General features: G+C 48.5%; 1 protein-coding gene and 1 long non-coding RNA gene across 6 annotated transcripts in view; one reads left to right on the top strand and one right to left on the bottom strand.

Moving 5' to 3' along the window:
• Nucleotides 1-800: 800 nt before the first annotated feature.
• PLEKHA1 (pleckstrin homology domain containing A1) overlaps nucleotides 801-18,366 on the bottom strand; it is a 42,516-nt gene continuing 24,950 nt past the window's right edge. For 3 of the 5 annotated variants that reach the window (XM_078855659.1, XM_078855660.1, XM_078855662.1), the window contains exons 6-12: nucleotides 17,273-17,416; nucleotides 16,770-16,925; nucleotides 15,319-15,387; nucleotides 14,375-14,439; nucleotides 13,390-13,453; nucleotides 12,590-12,679; nucleotides 801-3,188 (exon numbers count right to left, since the gene is read on the bottom strand). In XM_078855659.1, coding sequence (XP_078711785.1) covers nucleotides 2,823-3,188; nucleotides 12,590-12,679; nucleotides 13,390-13,453; nucleotides 14,375-14,439; nucleotides 15,319-15,387; nucleotides 16,770-16,925; nucleotides 17,273-17,416 — 954 coding nt within the window. In that variant the 3' untranslated portion in view covers nucleotides 801-2,822. Of the gene's footprint in view, nucleotides 3,189-7,634; nucleotides 7,676-12,589; nucleotides 12,680-13,389; nucleotides 13,454-14,374; nucleotides 14,440-15,318; nucleotides 15,388-16,769; nucleotides 16,926-17,272; nucleotides 17,417-18,366 lie in introns of all 5 variants that reach the window. The other 2 variants (XM_078855663.1, XM_078855664.1) reach the window with 2 other exon arrangements.
• Nucleotides 3,170-5,898, top strand: LOC144931603 (uncharacterized). Its single transcript, XR_013636580.1, has 3 exons — nucleotides 3,170-3,211; nucleotides 5,693-5,749; nucleotides 5,871-5,898. It is a non-coding gene; the product is annotated as an uncharacterized LOC144931603 (long non-coding RNA).

Raw genomic sequence — 18,366 nt, 5'->3', positions numbered from 1 at the left:
TGATAGCGGTGTGTCACTGAGTGATTAGTGATAGCGCTGTGAGTGTCACTGAGTGATTAGTGACAGCGCTGTGAGTGTCACTGAGTGATTAGTGACAGCGCTGTGAGTGTCACTGAGTGATTAGTGATAGCGCTGTGAGTGTCACTGTGTGATTAGTGATAGCGCTGTGAGTATCACTGAGTGATTAGTGATAGCGCTGTGAGTGTTACTGAGTGATTAGTGACAGCGCTGTGTCACTGAGTGATTAGTGACAGCGCTGTGAGTGTCACTGAGTGATTAGTGATAGCGCTGTGTCACTGAGTGATTAGTGATAGCGCTGTGTCACTGAGTGATTAGTGATAGCGCTGTGAGTGTCACTGAGTGATTAGTGATAGCGCTGTGAGTGTCACTGAGTGATTAGTGATAGCGCTGTGAGTGTCACTGTGTGATTAGTGATAGCGCTGTGAGTGTCACTGAGTGATTAGTGATAGCGCTGTGTCACTGAGTGATTAGTGATAGCGCTGTGAGTGTCACTGTGTGATTAGTGATAGCGCTGTGAGTGTCACTGTGTGATTAGTGACAGCGCTGTGAGTGTCACCGAGTGATTAGTGACAGCGCTGTGAGTGTCACTGTGTGATTAGTGATAGCGCTGTGTCACTGTGTGATTAGTGACAGCGCTGTGAGTGTCACTGAGTGATTAGCGCTAGCGCGGTTACTACACCCACCCCAGCAGGAGTGAGGAGGGCGGCCACTGGGATTCAGAGAACCTCTGCAACGAGCGGCGAACGTGGCACACAAACAAATCAACAGCACCCGCGTCGTCAAAAGCGGAGTCTTTATTTTAAAATATCAACGTGATTCCTCTGCCGACGTTGATCTTTGGGAATTTGGCTCATTGATCAGTCACCGCAGGGTGGTGGCTTGCAGGTTACCCAGCGATTGCACGTGGCCTGTGTCCGTTTGATCCGTTCCCCACTCAAACCGGCTGCTTTTTGGCTTTACATTGTTCAACATTTTTCATAAAACACTCATTCACCAAGTAAATCAATACTGATACATATACAGATACAGGGTTTAACCAAGTTATCCAAAAAGTTACATTTTTCAATCAAGACAGTGCATTACAAACACGTTATACTGTATACGAAAACGTAAAAAAGTATATACACCACTCTATTATCCTTCAACATAAAAAAATATATATTACCCTATCTTCATTACAGTTCAAGTTTCATTTACTTAGCCACCAGGTGAGAACTCAAGAGACCAGAATGAGTCTCACTTTCACTCTGGATTACTGCGTGTATAATCCCACAGGAGTAATTTGCGGTGTTATGTTTGAATTTGGAAAATTTGGAGGTGAATGCTGGCACACAACGGCCTCCTATTGCGGATGACGTCGGGGATCTTTAACGTCCACTTGTGAGTGAAGCGGACGGCGTGTAGCGTCATCATCACGGTCAATACACCCACAGCAGCATTCATCAGGGCAGCCCAGGGATTCGAACCGCGGTGATAGCGGGGCCGCGTCACCGCCCCAATTACCCCACCGCGCTGTAAGCAGCACAGAGCAGTATTCGTCGGTTAATTGGCACACGCACATACACACAAAGATCCCCCGTAAAGCCTTAACAGACTGTTGAGGCAAGTGCTGTGAGCGAGCACCTCTGAAGGCCGGCACTGTGGCGCACGAGGGGGTGGGTGGCCAGAACCATGCCTGGCCGCCTTTGTCTCCCCAGTGGCAATGTTTACACACCGCCCCAGGTACTCATTTTAGGCTGAGTCGACCTAGGGGAGGCCCAGGACTGGTTTAGATAGTCGTCACTGGTGTTGGCCATGAGCGGGAATCGAACTCGGGTCGCTGGGTTCGTAGCGCAGTGCGTTCACCACTACACTACCGCACACACACACACACACGTGTCGGTGTGCAGGCGGTGATGCACGGCTGCGTCGCTCGCTGCACGGTGAAGTGGTGGATTTGGAAAAACCCAGAGGGAAATTCTGGGCAACTGTGCCACAAAACGCACGTCCTCTCTTCACCCACTCACTATTCAACTCCAGACCAGAAGCTCGAGAATTCCAGCCAGAAACATGAGCAGGAGCAGCAGCAGCAGCACATGACAGGCAGCTGTAACGTGCAAGTGGTGATAAAATAAGGATACAAATTCACAGCCAATATTTTGCCCAAGGAGCACTGAGATTTGCCAATATAAGGAATTGCGTTTGTGCACCACCCCACGCACACAAGGCACCCCCCTGCCCACACGCATGCTTGCCCTCCCCACACGCACGCGTCCGCTCCGAGCCGCACTGGACCCGCCACGGCCTGCACCCAGCAGTGCTCTCCGCACAGGGCATGAGCCGTGGCGGCCATTTGGTGTTCGGAAACCATGACGAACGGTTCCTAAACGACAATTGTGGGAGCTGCAAGAGGTGCGGGCTGCCTTACCACAAGCGTGCCATGCACCGTGCGAACTGCACTCATGGTACGTGTATACGTGCCTTTACCTTAAATAAATTCAATGACTCAGAATGGCACCGTATTAAACAGGCACAATGGCAGTCGCGTGTTTTGTTCACGGGAGATGGGTTCAAGGTACTTCAGCAGCAGATTGCCAGGTCACCGCGAGCAATGGCCACAGTGACACGGCAGAGAAACGCCCCGAATGAGACGCGTCGCCCCGTCTCGGCGCTGCCCGCGGCCCTCGCAGGCCGGGGGGGCACCGCTCGTCCGGGATGCGACGCGCAGTGGTTCTGTGCCCTTTGGAGCTGAATTATAAACCAATGGCAGGTGATTCGTAACCGAGCAGCACTCGAGAGGATCCCTGCGCGAGCACAGGTCCTCACACGGTCGTGCTGGGCAGGGCCTCGTCCTCGCAGCTGTCGGCGATGGCCAGGTGGCGGATTGCGGCTCCGTGTCGCGACGGCCCCGACGCCGACTTCAGCGCCGACTGGTTGTGCTGGCGGGCCAGACGGCTACCTACTTGCCTGCTTCCCTGCCCGCCGAGACGCATGCTCTGTGTCTGCCACTGCCGAGCTTGTGCAAAGGCAGCAGGAGGCTGCCAAACGGCGGACTTGGGTCGCGAGCGGGAGACGGCTGCGGCGGACGTGCGGTCGTGGGGGGGCACGGAATCGGTGGCTCCTCCGTCGTACGCGTCCCTGGCCCCGGAGTTTCCAGTGGAAGGTGCGACGCCTGTCTCTGAAAACTCCTGCGAGGAGGAACAGCACGCAGGTCAGTTTGGGGCCGCGCGCGATCAAGCGACAGCTGTTTAGCAAATGACGTTTAAAACGCGTGGCGAGCGCGGGTCATCTCACGACCCCGTGAAAATGCAATGCCGCGGACGACGTCATCATTGCACTCTCATAGCCCTCCTCCACTCCGCAAGCACAATGGGGCCGGCGGCTATGGGGAAAGGGAGACATCCCGGGTCAAGGGTCGGTAATGTACAGTATGTATGTTGAACTTCTTTTCGCAACATACGCAGCCAACAATGCTAATCGGAGGTGTGGGTAAATACAAAGGGCGTTGAGTTGAGTGGAAAGTGTTTGCCGAGCCACCAGCATGAAGAGGAAAAGGTGAGAATGAAGGCACATCACCAGGCGAGTCTTCTGTTGAGGTGCACCATGGAAAAAAAACCTGTCAGGTGAAAATCTGCAACAAAAATGTCAGCGAACAAGAGAAAGGGCAACGGAAATATGAACACATTTAGACGGCTTCTCTACTTGAGGTACCAATGTCCCCATTCTCTTCACGTGGATGCAAGGAGCAAAAATGCCTTGGGGGAGAGAAGTGAGGGAGCTGTTATCGTCCTGTACCAGCAAACAGCTGCGCCAACTGCCACTTTGTACACTTGAGGGCTGGGTCAGAGTTAGGACAGTTATACAACACCCACCATGAAGACCTTCCACACATGTTGCTCGCCCTGCCAAGGTCCGCTCTGGAATTCACTCTGAGAGAATCATCGCCACTTCTCTGGGTAAATATATTTTAATTGCGATCGTTTACTTAACTCCCCCCTGTTCAAGGCCAGGTTCTGGACTTTCCACTTCTGCGTATGACTGTCTCTTCTCTAGAAATGTAGACTCTGCTTCTGGGCCTTTAGAGATGCAGTTGTATTTAACGCCATATTAATACAACAGCGTCATTGTGCTTGGAGTTCACCCAGGAAAACCTCTCCTGAGTCTTAAGACTCTTTCTTCTTCTGGAGGGTCCTGCCAAGTGTTTGCAGTCAGTGACGTTGCTGCTCTGTGTGATCCCAGTTGAATCACTTGCCGCTAATCTTTCAGAATAGGGATGTTTTGATCAATACCGGTTATATTGTGTAACCGATACGTGTGACGAATCCAGAGGAACCCCATTCAAAACGGGGGGAGAACATACACTTTCCACACAGAAATGCGCCAAGTCGGGAATTGAACCCAGGCAGTTCTTTCTGTGTGGCACAACAGCGTTACCATCCTGTCACCAAAATTAGGGCTCGCGGTTGAATTCGTATTTTAAGCGATCTCTTACAATGCCATCTGAACTCACAGCTTTTCCTCTGCACGCCAGGAACTCCGTGTCAGGGAGCTCAGAGAGTGACAGGCGCCACATCACAGAGCTCTCGAGCAGATTCCCAACACTTTGGTGGGGACACACTACTCAGAACCATGGACATGCCTCTGTATAATTGCGTAGTCATTCAAATGTCACTCTTGTTATTCGTTTAAAAATGTGATCACATTCTACATAAAAACATTCCATCACACTGTCATGTCATCATATCAATTATACTAGAATATTTACATCTTCCACTTAATTTCCAAATTGCTATCTCTGGCTGCAGTATGGTTCCGTAGAGTTTCACAGGGGCTGAACTGTGACTTTTCATTGGCAACATCACAACCTCAAACTGTTTTGCCAACTGATTGTAAATCCACATTTTCAACCAACACCACCATCACCACCGCACTCTCGAGCTTCTTCTCCACACGTAACAGAGCTAAGAGCTGCTGTGACACTGAGATTCTTCAACTGTGGAGGCGATTGTGCACAGGCAGCACCAGGAGCAGCACTGATACGTGAATGACATTGGATAACTGTGACATCACTCCTGTTGTGAAACAAGAGTGTATTACAAACAAGCGAGCCAAATTATACAAATCACCATCGCTGTAACAACAAATACAACCAATTATATCGCACTACGACCCACTTCGAAACATTTCACTTTATTAACATAAAAACGAGTTTAACCTCTACGCTTTGTTTTATGCGGTGATTGGTCACCAGACACCGTCCACTCACCGCTGCCCCACGAGCCGCTGGATTGGCAGCCGGGAGCTGCGTCCTGGCTGCGCACGCACAGGCACTCGGCTCGCTGCCGTGACAGGGCGTCAGCACGCCGAGCCACCCCACTGCAACAACCTTCACCACCTCCACCTCTATCTCTACCACCTCCTCCACCACCACCACCTCCACCACCTCCACGCTTTGCAATTCAACATCATTTTGTGGCGAAATGTTATACATTTCAGTGGTGCGCCACTGCTAAAAGCCTGTTCATGCCAGAAAGTGAATTAGCGTAGTCCGAAAACATCAACACAAATTGCATCCCACAAGGAAGAATATTCTTCTGCCAAAACCCAGGCCGCGACGGCCGTGCGCACGGTGCACCGCATGCAAGCGTTCCCGTACAGTCCACAGCAGGGGACTCCGTGTGTGTGCATGCAGGCGTCAGCAGACAGCAGCGGCGGCTCAACGGTGAACGCAACACGTCTGCAACTCGCTGCAGGTTCCTCGCCCCCACGTGGTAGAACCAACCATTCACAACTGCATTACTGGAACTCCTCTCTATGTAAATGGTACTAATTTGTATTCACTGTTCTGGATGTGTGCAATGTTGTTTCAGATACCTGTATTCCTGCAATTGTACCTCCCCAGCTCTCCCTTGAGAAACAGAGTGAGCTTGAAATGTTTTAAATAAATCGCACCTACCCACTTACTCCTGCAATTCAACTGTATAAACGTTAACTGCCAACTGATAACGAGAAGCTTTGGGAGTCCCTCTCACAAACCCAATGGATCCTGCCCGTGGAGGCACAGCTCCGTCAACATGACAGCAAAAACAATTACATTTTCCCTCGAGAACAGAAATGAAAGTTATTTTTTAGCTGAAGGCGTTCATCAGGAGAGACAAAGGCCAGGTGTGGGGATGTTTGGTAGCTCTTGAGCACAAAGGCACATGGTGTGGACCTGGTCAGCAGGAAGTGCCCCCAACATCTACTTTTTTTTATTTTAAACATTTTTACCAGGCACGGCCCACTGAGCTATTTAGCGACCTGGCTATCATTAACTAGTAGCTCAACCAAGTGGCTTATCATGTGGAAATTTATAGCAGCAAAATACTCTAAATGCATGTTGATTCTAAATGTGGAGGGAAAAACCGGAGGACCCGCAGAAAAATCCACGCGATCACAGGGAGAGAGACGCAGACTCCAAATATACAGGCGTCAGGGTTGGGATCGAACCCATAACTTCTTGTATTCCAGGCGAGGGAGTTAACATCTCGCCACTGTGGCACATCACACTGCACCTCTCTCTACACCGGAGGTCTTCTGCCAACACTCCAAGCACTTAACTGTGCCTTCTCGTGGAGTTCTTGGCTACTGGCGGTTGGCAATTCACTGTAAAAGAGTGACCAATGCTGGCAGCTAATCTCAAGATTTAGTTTTGATGAAACATAGTTTTCCAAATTCCAACTTTAGAAGCATTTCCTATTGAATCGAGGCCATTTGCCTTTTAGGCAGTGGAGAGAAAGGGATTCTTCACATGGCGTGCTCTATGCAGGCTGTATTCACAGTGCCATGCCTACCGAGTCCTTCAATGATGGTTGTGTTGTCCTCTAATTATGGTGCTGTAAATCCACAGTGGTAGCTAGGACGTATGGATATCAGCATCAACGGCCAATGATTCAACATCTTCAAAATGTTTCGATTTAAAGCTTTCGTGACTGCAGGGATTCATCTTCTTGGTTCTTTCGGTAAAGTCACGTAGAAGGGAAGTAATAAAATAATAAAAATAAAACATAATAAAACGTCGTGAGAATTGTTTTATTATGTTTTATTTTTATTATTTTATTACTTCCCTTCTACGTGACTTTACCGAAAGAACCAAGAAGATCTTCAAAATGGTCAACGATTTTATAAAGCCTTCGGCGCCGTGTATGTATACGGCAACACTAGCTAATCCACACCAACACACTCGCTCCTACATAATCCACTACAATGGCACCAACAGGTAATTTGCTCAAGCTATTTGCGAGTATTTGGTCAAAGCAGAGAGCGGCTGATGTCGCTGGTGGTTAGGGAGACCGCCGATGTCACTGCTGCGTAACTCGGCTTCCTCGGCGCACTGCGGTTGCCCAATCTGCCCGGCAGGAAGCACCTGGGCACGCATCATTGTGGGAACATGCGCTCAACACGGGGGGAGAGGGACCACGCCATGCGTCGGTGGCACCGGTGAATGGGGTTAAGAGCTGACGACACCGTTTCAAATTACGGAGTCATTCCACGCCTCCGGAAGGTGTAAAGTGATGAGATTAGAAGTCAGTTGGTTAGTCAAGCTGTTAGCTCAATGAGAGTTGACAAGAGGGGGGGGGGGGTCGAAGAGGTACCTGGGTAAACAAGACTTAGACAGCCGTCTGGCCTCTCTCATCTGAAAGATACGTCAAAAATCGCAATAGAGAAAATCAACAAGAGGACACCGCGACGTATAGGAGACACGTTGGAAAGCACACGACATGTAAGGAGACGAACAAGACAACGTAAACAAGGTGACAGTGCAGACCGGCTTGCAACGTTTCTCCCACAACTCTTTGGTTATTTGAGTCTGGAGGAGTTACACCGAACCACGATTTAGAATAAGTCTTGGTGCGGTTTAGGCAATTAATCGTGCTACATAGCTGTAACAGACCGTAAGTAAATGTATTTAATTTGAAACTGAAGCAATTTCCTTCATGCATTTGTAATAATCCACCACGCCCCCTATTCTCACCACACGATACCCTTCCACCACCATGAGCTCGGTACTACAGCAACGCACTGCAATAGCTGGAATCCTTCACTGCAGAGTGAAGTCATCAGGGCACTTGTGCCAGGCTTGGTGCACAGCAAGGCTATATGAAGTGGTCAGGTAGCTTTGGTGGATGGTCAACAATGTCTAGTATTTGGGCCAAATACAACCCAGACTTGTATCAAATACCTTGTTGCATTGCGGCTGACCCCTGCTGCGTTCACTGGTTCTGCTCTCTCGAGCATTGCAAAATAGCCGCCGCTATAGCGTCCCGTCACTACCGCGTGGATTAGGGGACCCGAGCTCGCACCGTCGTGGGATTGTGGCTCCCATCACTGAATGAAAATGCTGTACCTTTCAAAAATCTTCAATCTCCGAATGAACCACTACACATTCCAACCTTGACAGGCCACACCACGGAGTGCAGACTGGCCAGCCAACACCACACACGTTCACACAAGTTGGCCCATGTCTCACGAGCAGCAACTGTAGCACGACTGATTTCACAAGGAGCCAGACTTGTGTGAAGGGACGGTGCCAGACAGCGTCCACAAAGACATACAGAGGGCACAGACTCCCTGGGAAGTTCACCAATAGGAATGTAAACCAAAGAAAACTCCCAACTTAAGAGTTTCAAAATTCTGGGCTAATAACAAATGTTTATTATTTATTGTTGTTATTATAAATATAACGCTTGTTTACCCAGGAAAGCCTGAGTCTCTGCATTATTTTTCAGGAGGATTCTACCACGTTTTTGCAGTCTCGGGTGATGATTGCAATGGATATTCCATTTTAGTACATGAACTGTAATGTTTAAAATGTGGACCATGATGCTGGCACACAATGGCCTACTCTTATGAATGACATCACGTGATCTGTAACGTCCACTGTGAAGACGGCGCATAGTATTTGCACGACTAATAGACAAAACACAGCAGCACCGATAACCAGAATCAGATAGATTTACATTTCACTGTCCAACGCCAATTCTCACGGTTACAGCACCAAAACAAGAGTCTTGATTGTGTCAACTCTTTAACGTAACGATGAGACGTGAGAATTAAGTCATAGATGCTGGTGAGGAAGTTAAGGTTAGTCACTGTATTTTAAAGTCTTATCCTAAACTACGCTGGGAAAAAAACCTACATTGTGGATTTGGAAAAAAATTAAGTGAATGCAAACACAGTAGTCCTTGCAAAAAAACAACCCAGACAAAAAGTCAGTCTCTCCACGCACAAATTACTGAGTTTGTACATCAGCCAATGAATGGACGACTTCTGCAGCAATGATTCCCAGGAACATCTGTTTCAACTCCTAAACCCTCTGGACACGTTTCCACTTTCAGCACAGTCTCAACAGCATTGTCGGGTCTGTAATCGACAGCTCTTTGGTTTGCGGACATTACAGACGAGAGCCACCCCCCTCCACGTGGGCCTGCTCAATGCAAAACATGAACAATGAGTGATACACCTCCTCGTGGTGGAGGAACCGTGATTGGCACTGCCACTGCGCATGCTGGCGGGGGGGCCAGGAAGCGAGGCGGTGAGAAGAGGGGCGAGCAGCAGCAGCAGCACGAGAGCGCGCAGGAGATGGGCCGCCACTACCACCGCTGGGGCCATTGAGGGACGCGGCGGTGGAAAGGGTAAAAAGAGGCTCGTAGCGACATCAAATGACAACTCCCTCAATGCACGTGCTACAAGCTGTACAAGCCAGCACGCAGCGCCGTGAAGATGTCTACGCTCACGAATGATGGAAGTGTGGACCGGTTATTTGTCTATCGCGCAAACTTCATAAAAGCCTCAGATTGTGAAACGCACACACTTCAGGTTCAGCTGCGCCGGGAGATGAGCAGCTGCGGTTTGTGCTTGAGTCAGCTTCCCTTCAACTCAAACCCCCTCGGAATCACAACAGATCCTCTCACGTGTCTTTCCTGTCTTGCCTGTTTGTAGAAGACTCCCACTTTTTGGTAATTTGGGGAAAAAGCTGCCATCGCTACTCATCGTAATAGTATAAAAGGAAATATGAACACGTATTTTCGAGTAAACTATTCTTTTTTGAGGAAGCCAGTAAAAAAGCAAATTGGGCGATCATGAACCAAAAAAAGCGTGGTTGAAGATGGTGACAGATTGAGTCGCAAAGTTTAAGATTCTAGCTTCTGGTATGAGCTGCCAGATGGGTTCCAACTCAAGCGGAGTAAATGGGGAATTGAGGTCCTGAGCCAATGGTGAAAATTCCACATTCTCATGGCAGGGGCCAGATTATCCAAAACACAATGACTATTCATACTCTTTGGTTCTTTCAGTAAAGTCACGTAGTTAGAAATGAAATAAAACAAATCACGACGTTTCGATTGCAACACAAGCAATCATCAGGTGGGAAAACCACAGCAAAAAAAAATTGCTGAAGTGGGAGAGAGAGCTGCCGTGGCAGGAGGTTATATAGGCAAGAGGGGCAAGAGGGGGGAGAGAGGGGGGGGTAGGGGGGCGCCATGAGTGCTAGGGGGAGAGAGGACGTGGGGCTGGGGGGGGAAGTGGGCGGGGCTAAAAGTGGGAGGCCGAGAGAGCTGGGGATGCGGGGGGGGGGAATTAACTTGGAAAAAATTAACCCGTAAAAACAAAGTTTTTCACTATAAATCCTTTATATGCGTGTTCAATGGGCCACAACCCAGCCCACATTGGTCTTTGAAATGAGCGGCTAGAGTCCTCTCGTCCTCTGGCTTGAGATGGCTGTCACCTATGGGTCAGATGATTGCCTGCCACCATTAAGCAATTGGTAATTAAATATAATTTTTTTTTTCCTAAAAAGTGTAACATTTTTGAAAAAAAATTTCACGAAAAGAAATTGTCACGCACAACGAGTCTGTGTGCAAAATGTCAGCTCCATTGGATCACGGAAAGTGGGTTAAAAAACGACCGAAAGATTTGCACGGTCGTAAGCGCGCAAGCAAGCAAGCGAACTTAATAAAACGGATTTAAAAAATAGACAAGTACCCAGCAGATTTGATAGACACGACCATAAAGCAGTTAAGGTTAGACCTGGTTAATAACATCCTTCCAATGATTGCTCAATTTGTATCCATCTTCTCGGTTGAAGTCATGTCTATGTTTATATATCCGGATGGCTTCATGAACAAACCTTTGATAGTAGGCCGAAGGTTTGCAGAGTAACTTGGTCTCGGAACAATATCATGCGAGCCCACAGCGTTATAACAATGGTCAACTACGGCAGAGGAATTGGTTCTGCCATGTTTCAGATCTGCCTTGTGTTCGCGGACACTGTCCGAGACATGTCTCTCTCCCACTTCAGCTATTTTTTTCTTGCTGTGGTTTTCCCACCTGATAATGATTGCTTCTGTTGCAATAGAAACGTCGTGATTTGTTTTATTTTATTTCTAACTATGGGACTTTACCGAAAGAACCAAAGCGTATGGATTCTTGCAGTCACGAAAGCTTCAAATCAACAATGACTATTAACTTAACATAAAATAAAATAGAATTCACTTTATTGATGAGGGTTCGTGAGCTCAGTCAATCCCCAACCAGAAACTGAACTTGCACCCTTCCTGTGTTGAGTTTGTATTCTCTCCCTCTGTTCTGCGTGGGTTTCCTCCATGTTCTCCAGTTTCCTCCCATAGTGAAACACATCCAGTGTGACTGGTTTGGGCCAAACATCCCATTACTGAAGATTTACCTTAAAATATCTCAAATGGATCACACACAGCAGCAATATCGCCTGCGACTGTGAACACTTGGCAGGACACTCTTGGAAAAAAGTATTGAGACTCATCAAAACTTTCCTGAGTAAAAAAGTGCAAGAACCATAATAATAAGATTCATAATAAACGTTTTTGGGTTACATTGCATTATTTATAAATGTGTCGTAACCCTCCACCACCCGACACAGCCAATCAGTAAAAAATGTGTCACGTTGACAAAAGACAAATAGTTCACTACCGATGATGTTGGATGTAATTACCAGCAAAATGTCGTACTTAAAAATTATAAATGTTGTGGATTTACTCTTCAACACACCGGCGGACTAAAGTTTTTGGATGACCACAGTCGCACAATGGAGAGTTTAAAATGTTCCATTTGTGCATCAGGTATCTGCATCTGCCATGGTTTGAGCGGATGCAGTTTAGGGTGGACCATGATCTTCGTGGAAGATCAAACCCAGAGATCTTCTGCGTTGGGTCTGTGCTTATGGGGTTACTTCACAAAGTTGCGGCGAGGAGATACGTAGGTGGGAAAGTGAGCAATGTGGACACGGCAAACATCGGTGACGAATATCTGAACCTGTCCTGGGCTTCCCCTAGGTCGACTCAGCCTTAAACGAGTCCGAGTGTGGTGTGTAAACATCGCCGCCGGGGAGACAAAGGCGGTCGGGCGTGGTGCTGGCCACCCACCCCCTCATAAGCAATGCCGGCCTTTATAGGTTGCTACTCGCTAACAGCACTTGCCCCAACAGTCAGGAAAGGCTATATGTGGGATATTTATCTTTGTGATGTGGGCAAGGAAGCCCAGAGAGCCGCGATCACTGAGAGCTGAGCGTGCGTACCATGGCTGCAGCTCGTGCTGGGCCCCGCTGAGCCACGATGGCTCCTGAGATGGCCTTGATCCAGTTGTGCATCTCTTCCGGACTCTCTGTCTGATCACAACACAAACCAAGCACAGGCATCAAACCGTTGAGTCGTTTTTGTCCATGTATTCATACCAGGAGAAAGACTACATCCTATACTTGTACGCACAACATCGAGAAGACACATCAGTCAAGTTTTGATTTTTAAAATACTTTTAACGGGTTACGTAACAATTTTTTTACGCGAACCAATTTTGACATGACTGTGAAGAGGAAGTTGCCCCTCCACTTAGCACGGTTGGCTACGTACAGTGCAAAAGAAGTTCAACATACATACATATGGTTCAGAATCAAAATCTGAATATTTATACTGGAGGATGTCAAGTAGGGGCGGGTCAGAACTTTACAACATCTTACATGATCTAAAAGCTGTGTAAATCTCAGAATCCCTTGGTCACGGTGTCACAAGTGCACGGCTCTGTGGGACCGGCAAGTAACGTTTTAGAAGGGGGCATAAAACTACAATGCGGCCTCACCCACAAACAAATACGGCTCGCCACAATGGCTACGCCAACCTACTATCGAAAGTCAAAGACGCATTCTCGAATCGGACCGTCGCCGCACGTCACAGTAACCGTGGGGTGGCGAGGGGGCGACTCGCTGCCTTCCCCTGGCTCGTTCGCGGCCCTCGCCACAGCTCCGTGGCCGCGGCCTGAGCGGGCGGCAATGAAGGGAGACCCAGGGGCACCGCGGCCGTGGCAGTGACGACGACGACTCACTTGGATGTAGAAAATCCTGTTGCTTGTGACGATTTCAAACAAGTTGTCTCTCCTGAGTATTTCCCTGCACCCGGGAAAACACATCATTTGGTTAGTGGTATTACTGGTATTAGTGGTATTTATAGCATTAAAGGCCAGTTATATTTAGAAAAGTTACATTTGTGTATGTAAACCTGATTTATTGTGTTTTTGATGTTTAGGTTATGCCACTTTGCACTGCTCAGCTTCCCTGCGATACCCGTTCCTAAGCCAGGTCTCCTCCTGTACCTCAGCGAGGTCTCATCGCGTCACATTTACACGACTTCATTACTTCAGAGAGTTGGGGTCGCTGTGGCACTTTGACTTTCTTGGACATTAATTGAAAGTAAAACTTAAATTAATTCACCAGAGTACAGGCCGAGTAAACCGATGTTAGAGGGGAGTGCAATGATTACAGGGAGAACAGTGAAGCAAACTGAGGGGCGGGGGGCACATTACATTAGGGGGAGGCAAAGACAAAGATCCCCCATGTAGCCCACACAGGCTGTTAGGGCAAGTGCTATTAGCGAGCACCTATGAAGGCAAGCATGGCACACGAGGAGATGGGTAGCCAGCACCATGCCCACCTTTGTCTCCTTAGTGGTGATGTTTACACATTGAACCAGGTACTAATTTGAGGCCGAGTCGACTTAAGAGAGGCCCAGGACTAGTTCGGATAATTGTCACTGGTGTTATTTGGGAGTGGGAATCGAACTCATGTCGTCGGGTCCGTAGCAAAGTGCGTTAACCGTGACACTACTGCTGCCCCCCCACACACACACGTAAACACAGATACATTACATACACGCACAAGTTAACACAGACACACATCACATCTACACACAAGTAAACAGACACACACACAAACACACAAGTAAACACAGACACATATCACTACACACACAAGTAAACAGACACACAAATAAACACAGACACACACACATAAAAACAAACACACACACCTTACCCATGGCTGTTCTCTTTTGCCTTGATTATGTCCTTTATTAGAATGGTGCGCAGAGGGTCTCTCTCCTGTGATTAAGCAGAGGGGAACCCGTAGACTTGTTTCAACAGAACCTATGTCAAATATAACATTTGTTCTTGAAAAATGTTACTTTAACATTCGACCACCTCCAAACAAAGCTGCAACCTGTATCCTTCTGGTGAATTAGTGGCTAATTGAAGTCGTCATCATTAAAGAGCTGTCAGATTCTTGCTGATAAGGAGCTGCTGCTGTTAGCCAGATGGCTACGAATGTGAGCGAGAGCAGCGTGGTCTCGAGGCAATGTGTGGGCTGTGCCAGCAAGTCGGCCACTCTGCCACATCCACACGCTTGTGTCAAAATGCAAACTGGCAGCCAAGAACCAGCAGGAAGTTTTAGCTTGCGAGAGATGGCAGGGGATAGAAGGGCAGTGCGCACACACCCCGCGTGTGCAGCGCGCGTCGCTACGACGCGGCCACCGCCAAGCAGCCCGGCGGCACGGCACTCCGCACACTCACTGCCGCCGTGAAGCCCGCCGGGCGAGCATACGGAGCCACAAGGGGACTCGCGAGGCGCCCAAGCACTCGTCGGGATGGGAGCAAGGCGGTGACCTCGAAGTCCGCTCCTCGTCAGCCATCCTGGACTCTGGACTCTAGCCAATGGAGTGAGCGTCGTACACGGATACCAACGACCGCCAATACGGCGAGGCGTCCTCAGCCGCCGCAGATGGCACCGCCACGGTAGAGACAGCCCCGCGTCACCGCCGTGACGCGGCCAGCAGAGGGCACTGCCCAGCCTTTGAGAAAGTTAATTGCAATGAGATTCGCCCTCGAAAGGGCTTAATTCTCCTGTAAATTAATTACATCTTTCCTCACAATTAAACTCGGTTCACTTTGCAACTTTCATTTATGGAGCATATGAATACTTACAAATTCAGACTTGTAGTAACTAATGGTGCATTCATTCAGTACAAAGAAGCGCCTTTTCCAGGTTTTCATCTGTAAAATATAAAAAAACGACTTCAAAACTCGTAACACAAATGTATATTTCTAAATGCTGAAAAATAAGGTACAGACAATATAATGACTCAGTGGGGAGTGTATTTCAAAGCTCCATAGCAATGAGAGATAGGCTCAGGATAGGTATGTATGTTGAACTTCTTTGTCACCCTACGTAGCCAAAACGTGCTCAGGCTGTATTTGGAGGGAGTCTCCAGTACGACCGACTAGAGAATGGAGCTCCAGATATCGTCAGCTTCCTTGTGGCTTTCCACAGGGTTCTGAGTCGGTGCGTGCGCGCGTCAGCAGTGCCAGTGAGCGCGCAGACTGCGTTGCTTTGTGAAATGAGGCCTCGATGCCGCGGCTACACCGGAGGGTTTTCCCACTCTTCATGCAGAGGACTGAGCAGGGTTGGAGCATACAATAATAATGTTACTCTTTGGTTCTTTCGGTAAAGGCACGTAGAAAGAAAATAAATTAAATAATAGAATACGACATTTCAATTGCAACACAAGCAGTCATCATCAGGTAGAACTACATTTGAGAGAGAGACAAAACAAAGACACGGAGACACCAGACAGACACATAATCAGATTGAGACAACACAGAGACACACAGAGAGAGACACACAACATAGACACACAGAGACCCAATGCCTCTGTGTTGTGGCCTTAAATAGAGAGAGACGGAGGGGGTGGGGCAGAGAGAGAGGTGGGTCTGCTGGAGCAGAGAAATTAGCATGTCAATGAGAGAGTTGTGTGGAAATCCACCCCGCGGCGGCAGGGGGAGAGAAAGAGCGAATGGACCTATGAGAGCCTGGTAAATTTTTCTGACGATTGCTTGTGTTGCAATCGAAACGTCGTATTCTATTATTTAATTTATTTTCTATCTACGTGACTTTACCGAAAGAACCAGAGAGTAAATACTGCAGCCACGAAAGCTTCAAATCAAATAATAATGTTATTCACATAAATTGCATCTCAAAACGTTGAACATTGCAAGCCACAATAACATCAGAAACACAGCACAGAGACACAACAGACCTCGGATTGCCACCCGCACCTCCGATTAGCAAGGTTGGCTACGTAAGGTGCAAAATAAGTCCAACGTACATACAACACAAACGCAACCAAGACTACGGAGGTGAACACAACATTAGGTGTGGTGACACGAAACATCCTTTAGCTCCTGACACCAGCCAAAGTCCAGAGAATAGTAATGACAATAACAGTTTCATCTTGAACAATGTTGATAAGATAATGGGTAAAAAGAGTTGTACTACACACGTGAATTATGCGTTAATAATGTCCAATATTTGGTGGAACAGGGCAGCACTAGCAGCAGTGGTAGCAGCATCAACACGCTGAGCCTGCGGTACGCACCATGCCCCCCTGCTTGACGCAGTAGCCCGTCTTCAGTGCAAACGGCTGAGTTGTCGACTCGCGGTGGACGGCGCGAGGGGACTGGCTCTGGGTGCGGCGCAGGGATCCGGGTTTCTCCTGCTCCACACTGATGGAGTGTCCACCTGCATCCACCACCTTAACACCACGTCCACCACCTCAACACTGCGTCCACCACCTCAACACCGCGTCCACCACTAAAACACCACATCCACCACCTCAAAACTGCGTCCACCACCTCAACACCGCGTTCACCACCTCATTCACGTACACCACCTCAACACCGCGTCCACCAACTCAACACCACATCCACCACCTACACTCACACTTTCGCTCACTCTCTCACACTCTCGCTCACTCTCTCACATTCACTCTCACATTCACACTCTCGCTCACTCTCTCACACTCACACTCTCGCTCACTCTCTCACACTCACACTCTCGCTCACTCTCTCACACGAGCTCACTCACACTCCTCGCACCCACCGGCTGCGAGACGGGCAGCTGCAGCACGACACCGCCGATCACCTCGGTACGGTAGGGCCCGGCGTGAGCGGCACACAGCAGCGCCACCTCCATGGCCACGGAGCTGTTCCCGCACGCCGAGGACGGGGTGCACGGCCTGGGCACCTGGGGGAGACACGACGACGATGCCAGTATGAGAGGGCATCCTCCGCATACCACCACGACGACGACAACACCGCCGCCGGCTTCATTAGCAGGGCTTCGACAACCAGCGCCCTTCGTGCTCACTAGTGACAAAGCCTGCTGTTTGAACGTCATGATCAACAACGTGCATACTCGTCCCCGTAGAACACAGTTTGTATTCGTGATGATCTCCAGCAGGGCTCGCCAACCTGCGGCTCTTTCAGGAACTGCTTTGTGACATTGTTTATTAAGGAGGACCACCATCTCGTATTCACTGCATGCATTGCGGCTCTTGAAATTTAGATTTTTTTCCGAATTTGAAATAAATGGCTCTTCTTGTTATTTTGGCGTAGTAAAAAAAACATGTTTCAAAGATGCTATTCATGATTGGCAAGAGTGTAAAACTAGATGTTTCTTCAGTTATTGAGCCAACATAACATATACGCCAGTCCTGTGACGTCCAAAATGTTGAGCCACATTCACGTTTGCAAACCTCACCCAGGTATAGTTGATGTAAACAAGCCAAAGACACAACAGAGAAACATGTACGCACAGTGCAAAAGAAGTTCAACATACATACATACATTCATGACACTCAGAAACACCTTAGTCGTGTGTGGATATTATTATTGTTGTTTATGCTTGTCTACCTGGGAAAGTCTTGCAGTGTTCCACCAGGCTTCCGAAGTAGGGGATGATGTTGCTGTATAATCCCAATTGAATAAGCTGTTGGTAATTTTATAGCTTTAGAATGTTTGGCCAATGCTGGTTAGATTGTGTGTTTTTTAAGCTATGGGAGGAAATCGGAGAACCCAGAGGGAACTCACGCTGAACAGCGCAACATACTTCACACAACAACCACGAGACGCTACTAAGTGGTGGTAAAGTCACTTCACTGTGTGCCAGGCATGGTGTACCTTGAGGCCAGGTGA

The sequence above is a fragment of the Lampetra fluviatilis genome, chromosome 4 (assembly GCF_964198595.1).
Source record: "Lampetra fluviatilis chromosome 4, kcLamFluv1.1, whole genome shotgun sequence".
Lineage (NCBI taxonomy): Eukaryota > Metazoa > Chordata > Hyperoartia > Petromyzontiformes > Petromyzontidae > Lampetra > Lampetra fluviatilis.
The sequence above is the reverse complement of the archived record's forward strand: the minus strand, read 5'-3'. Positions and strand labels throughout refer to the sequence as shown.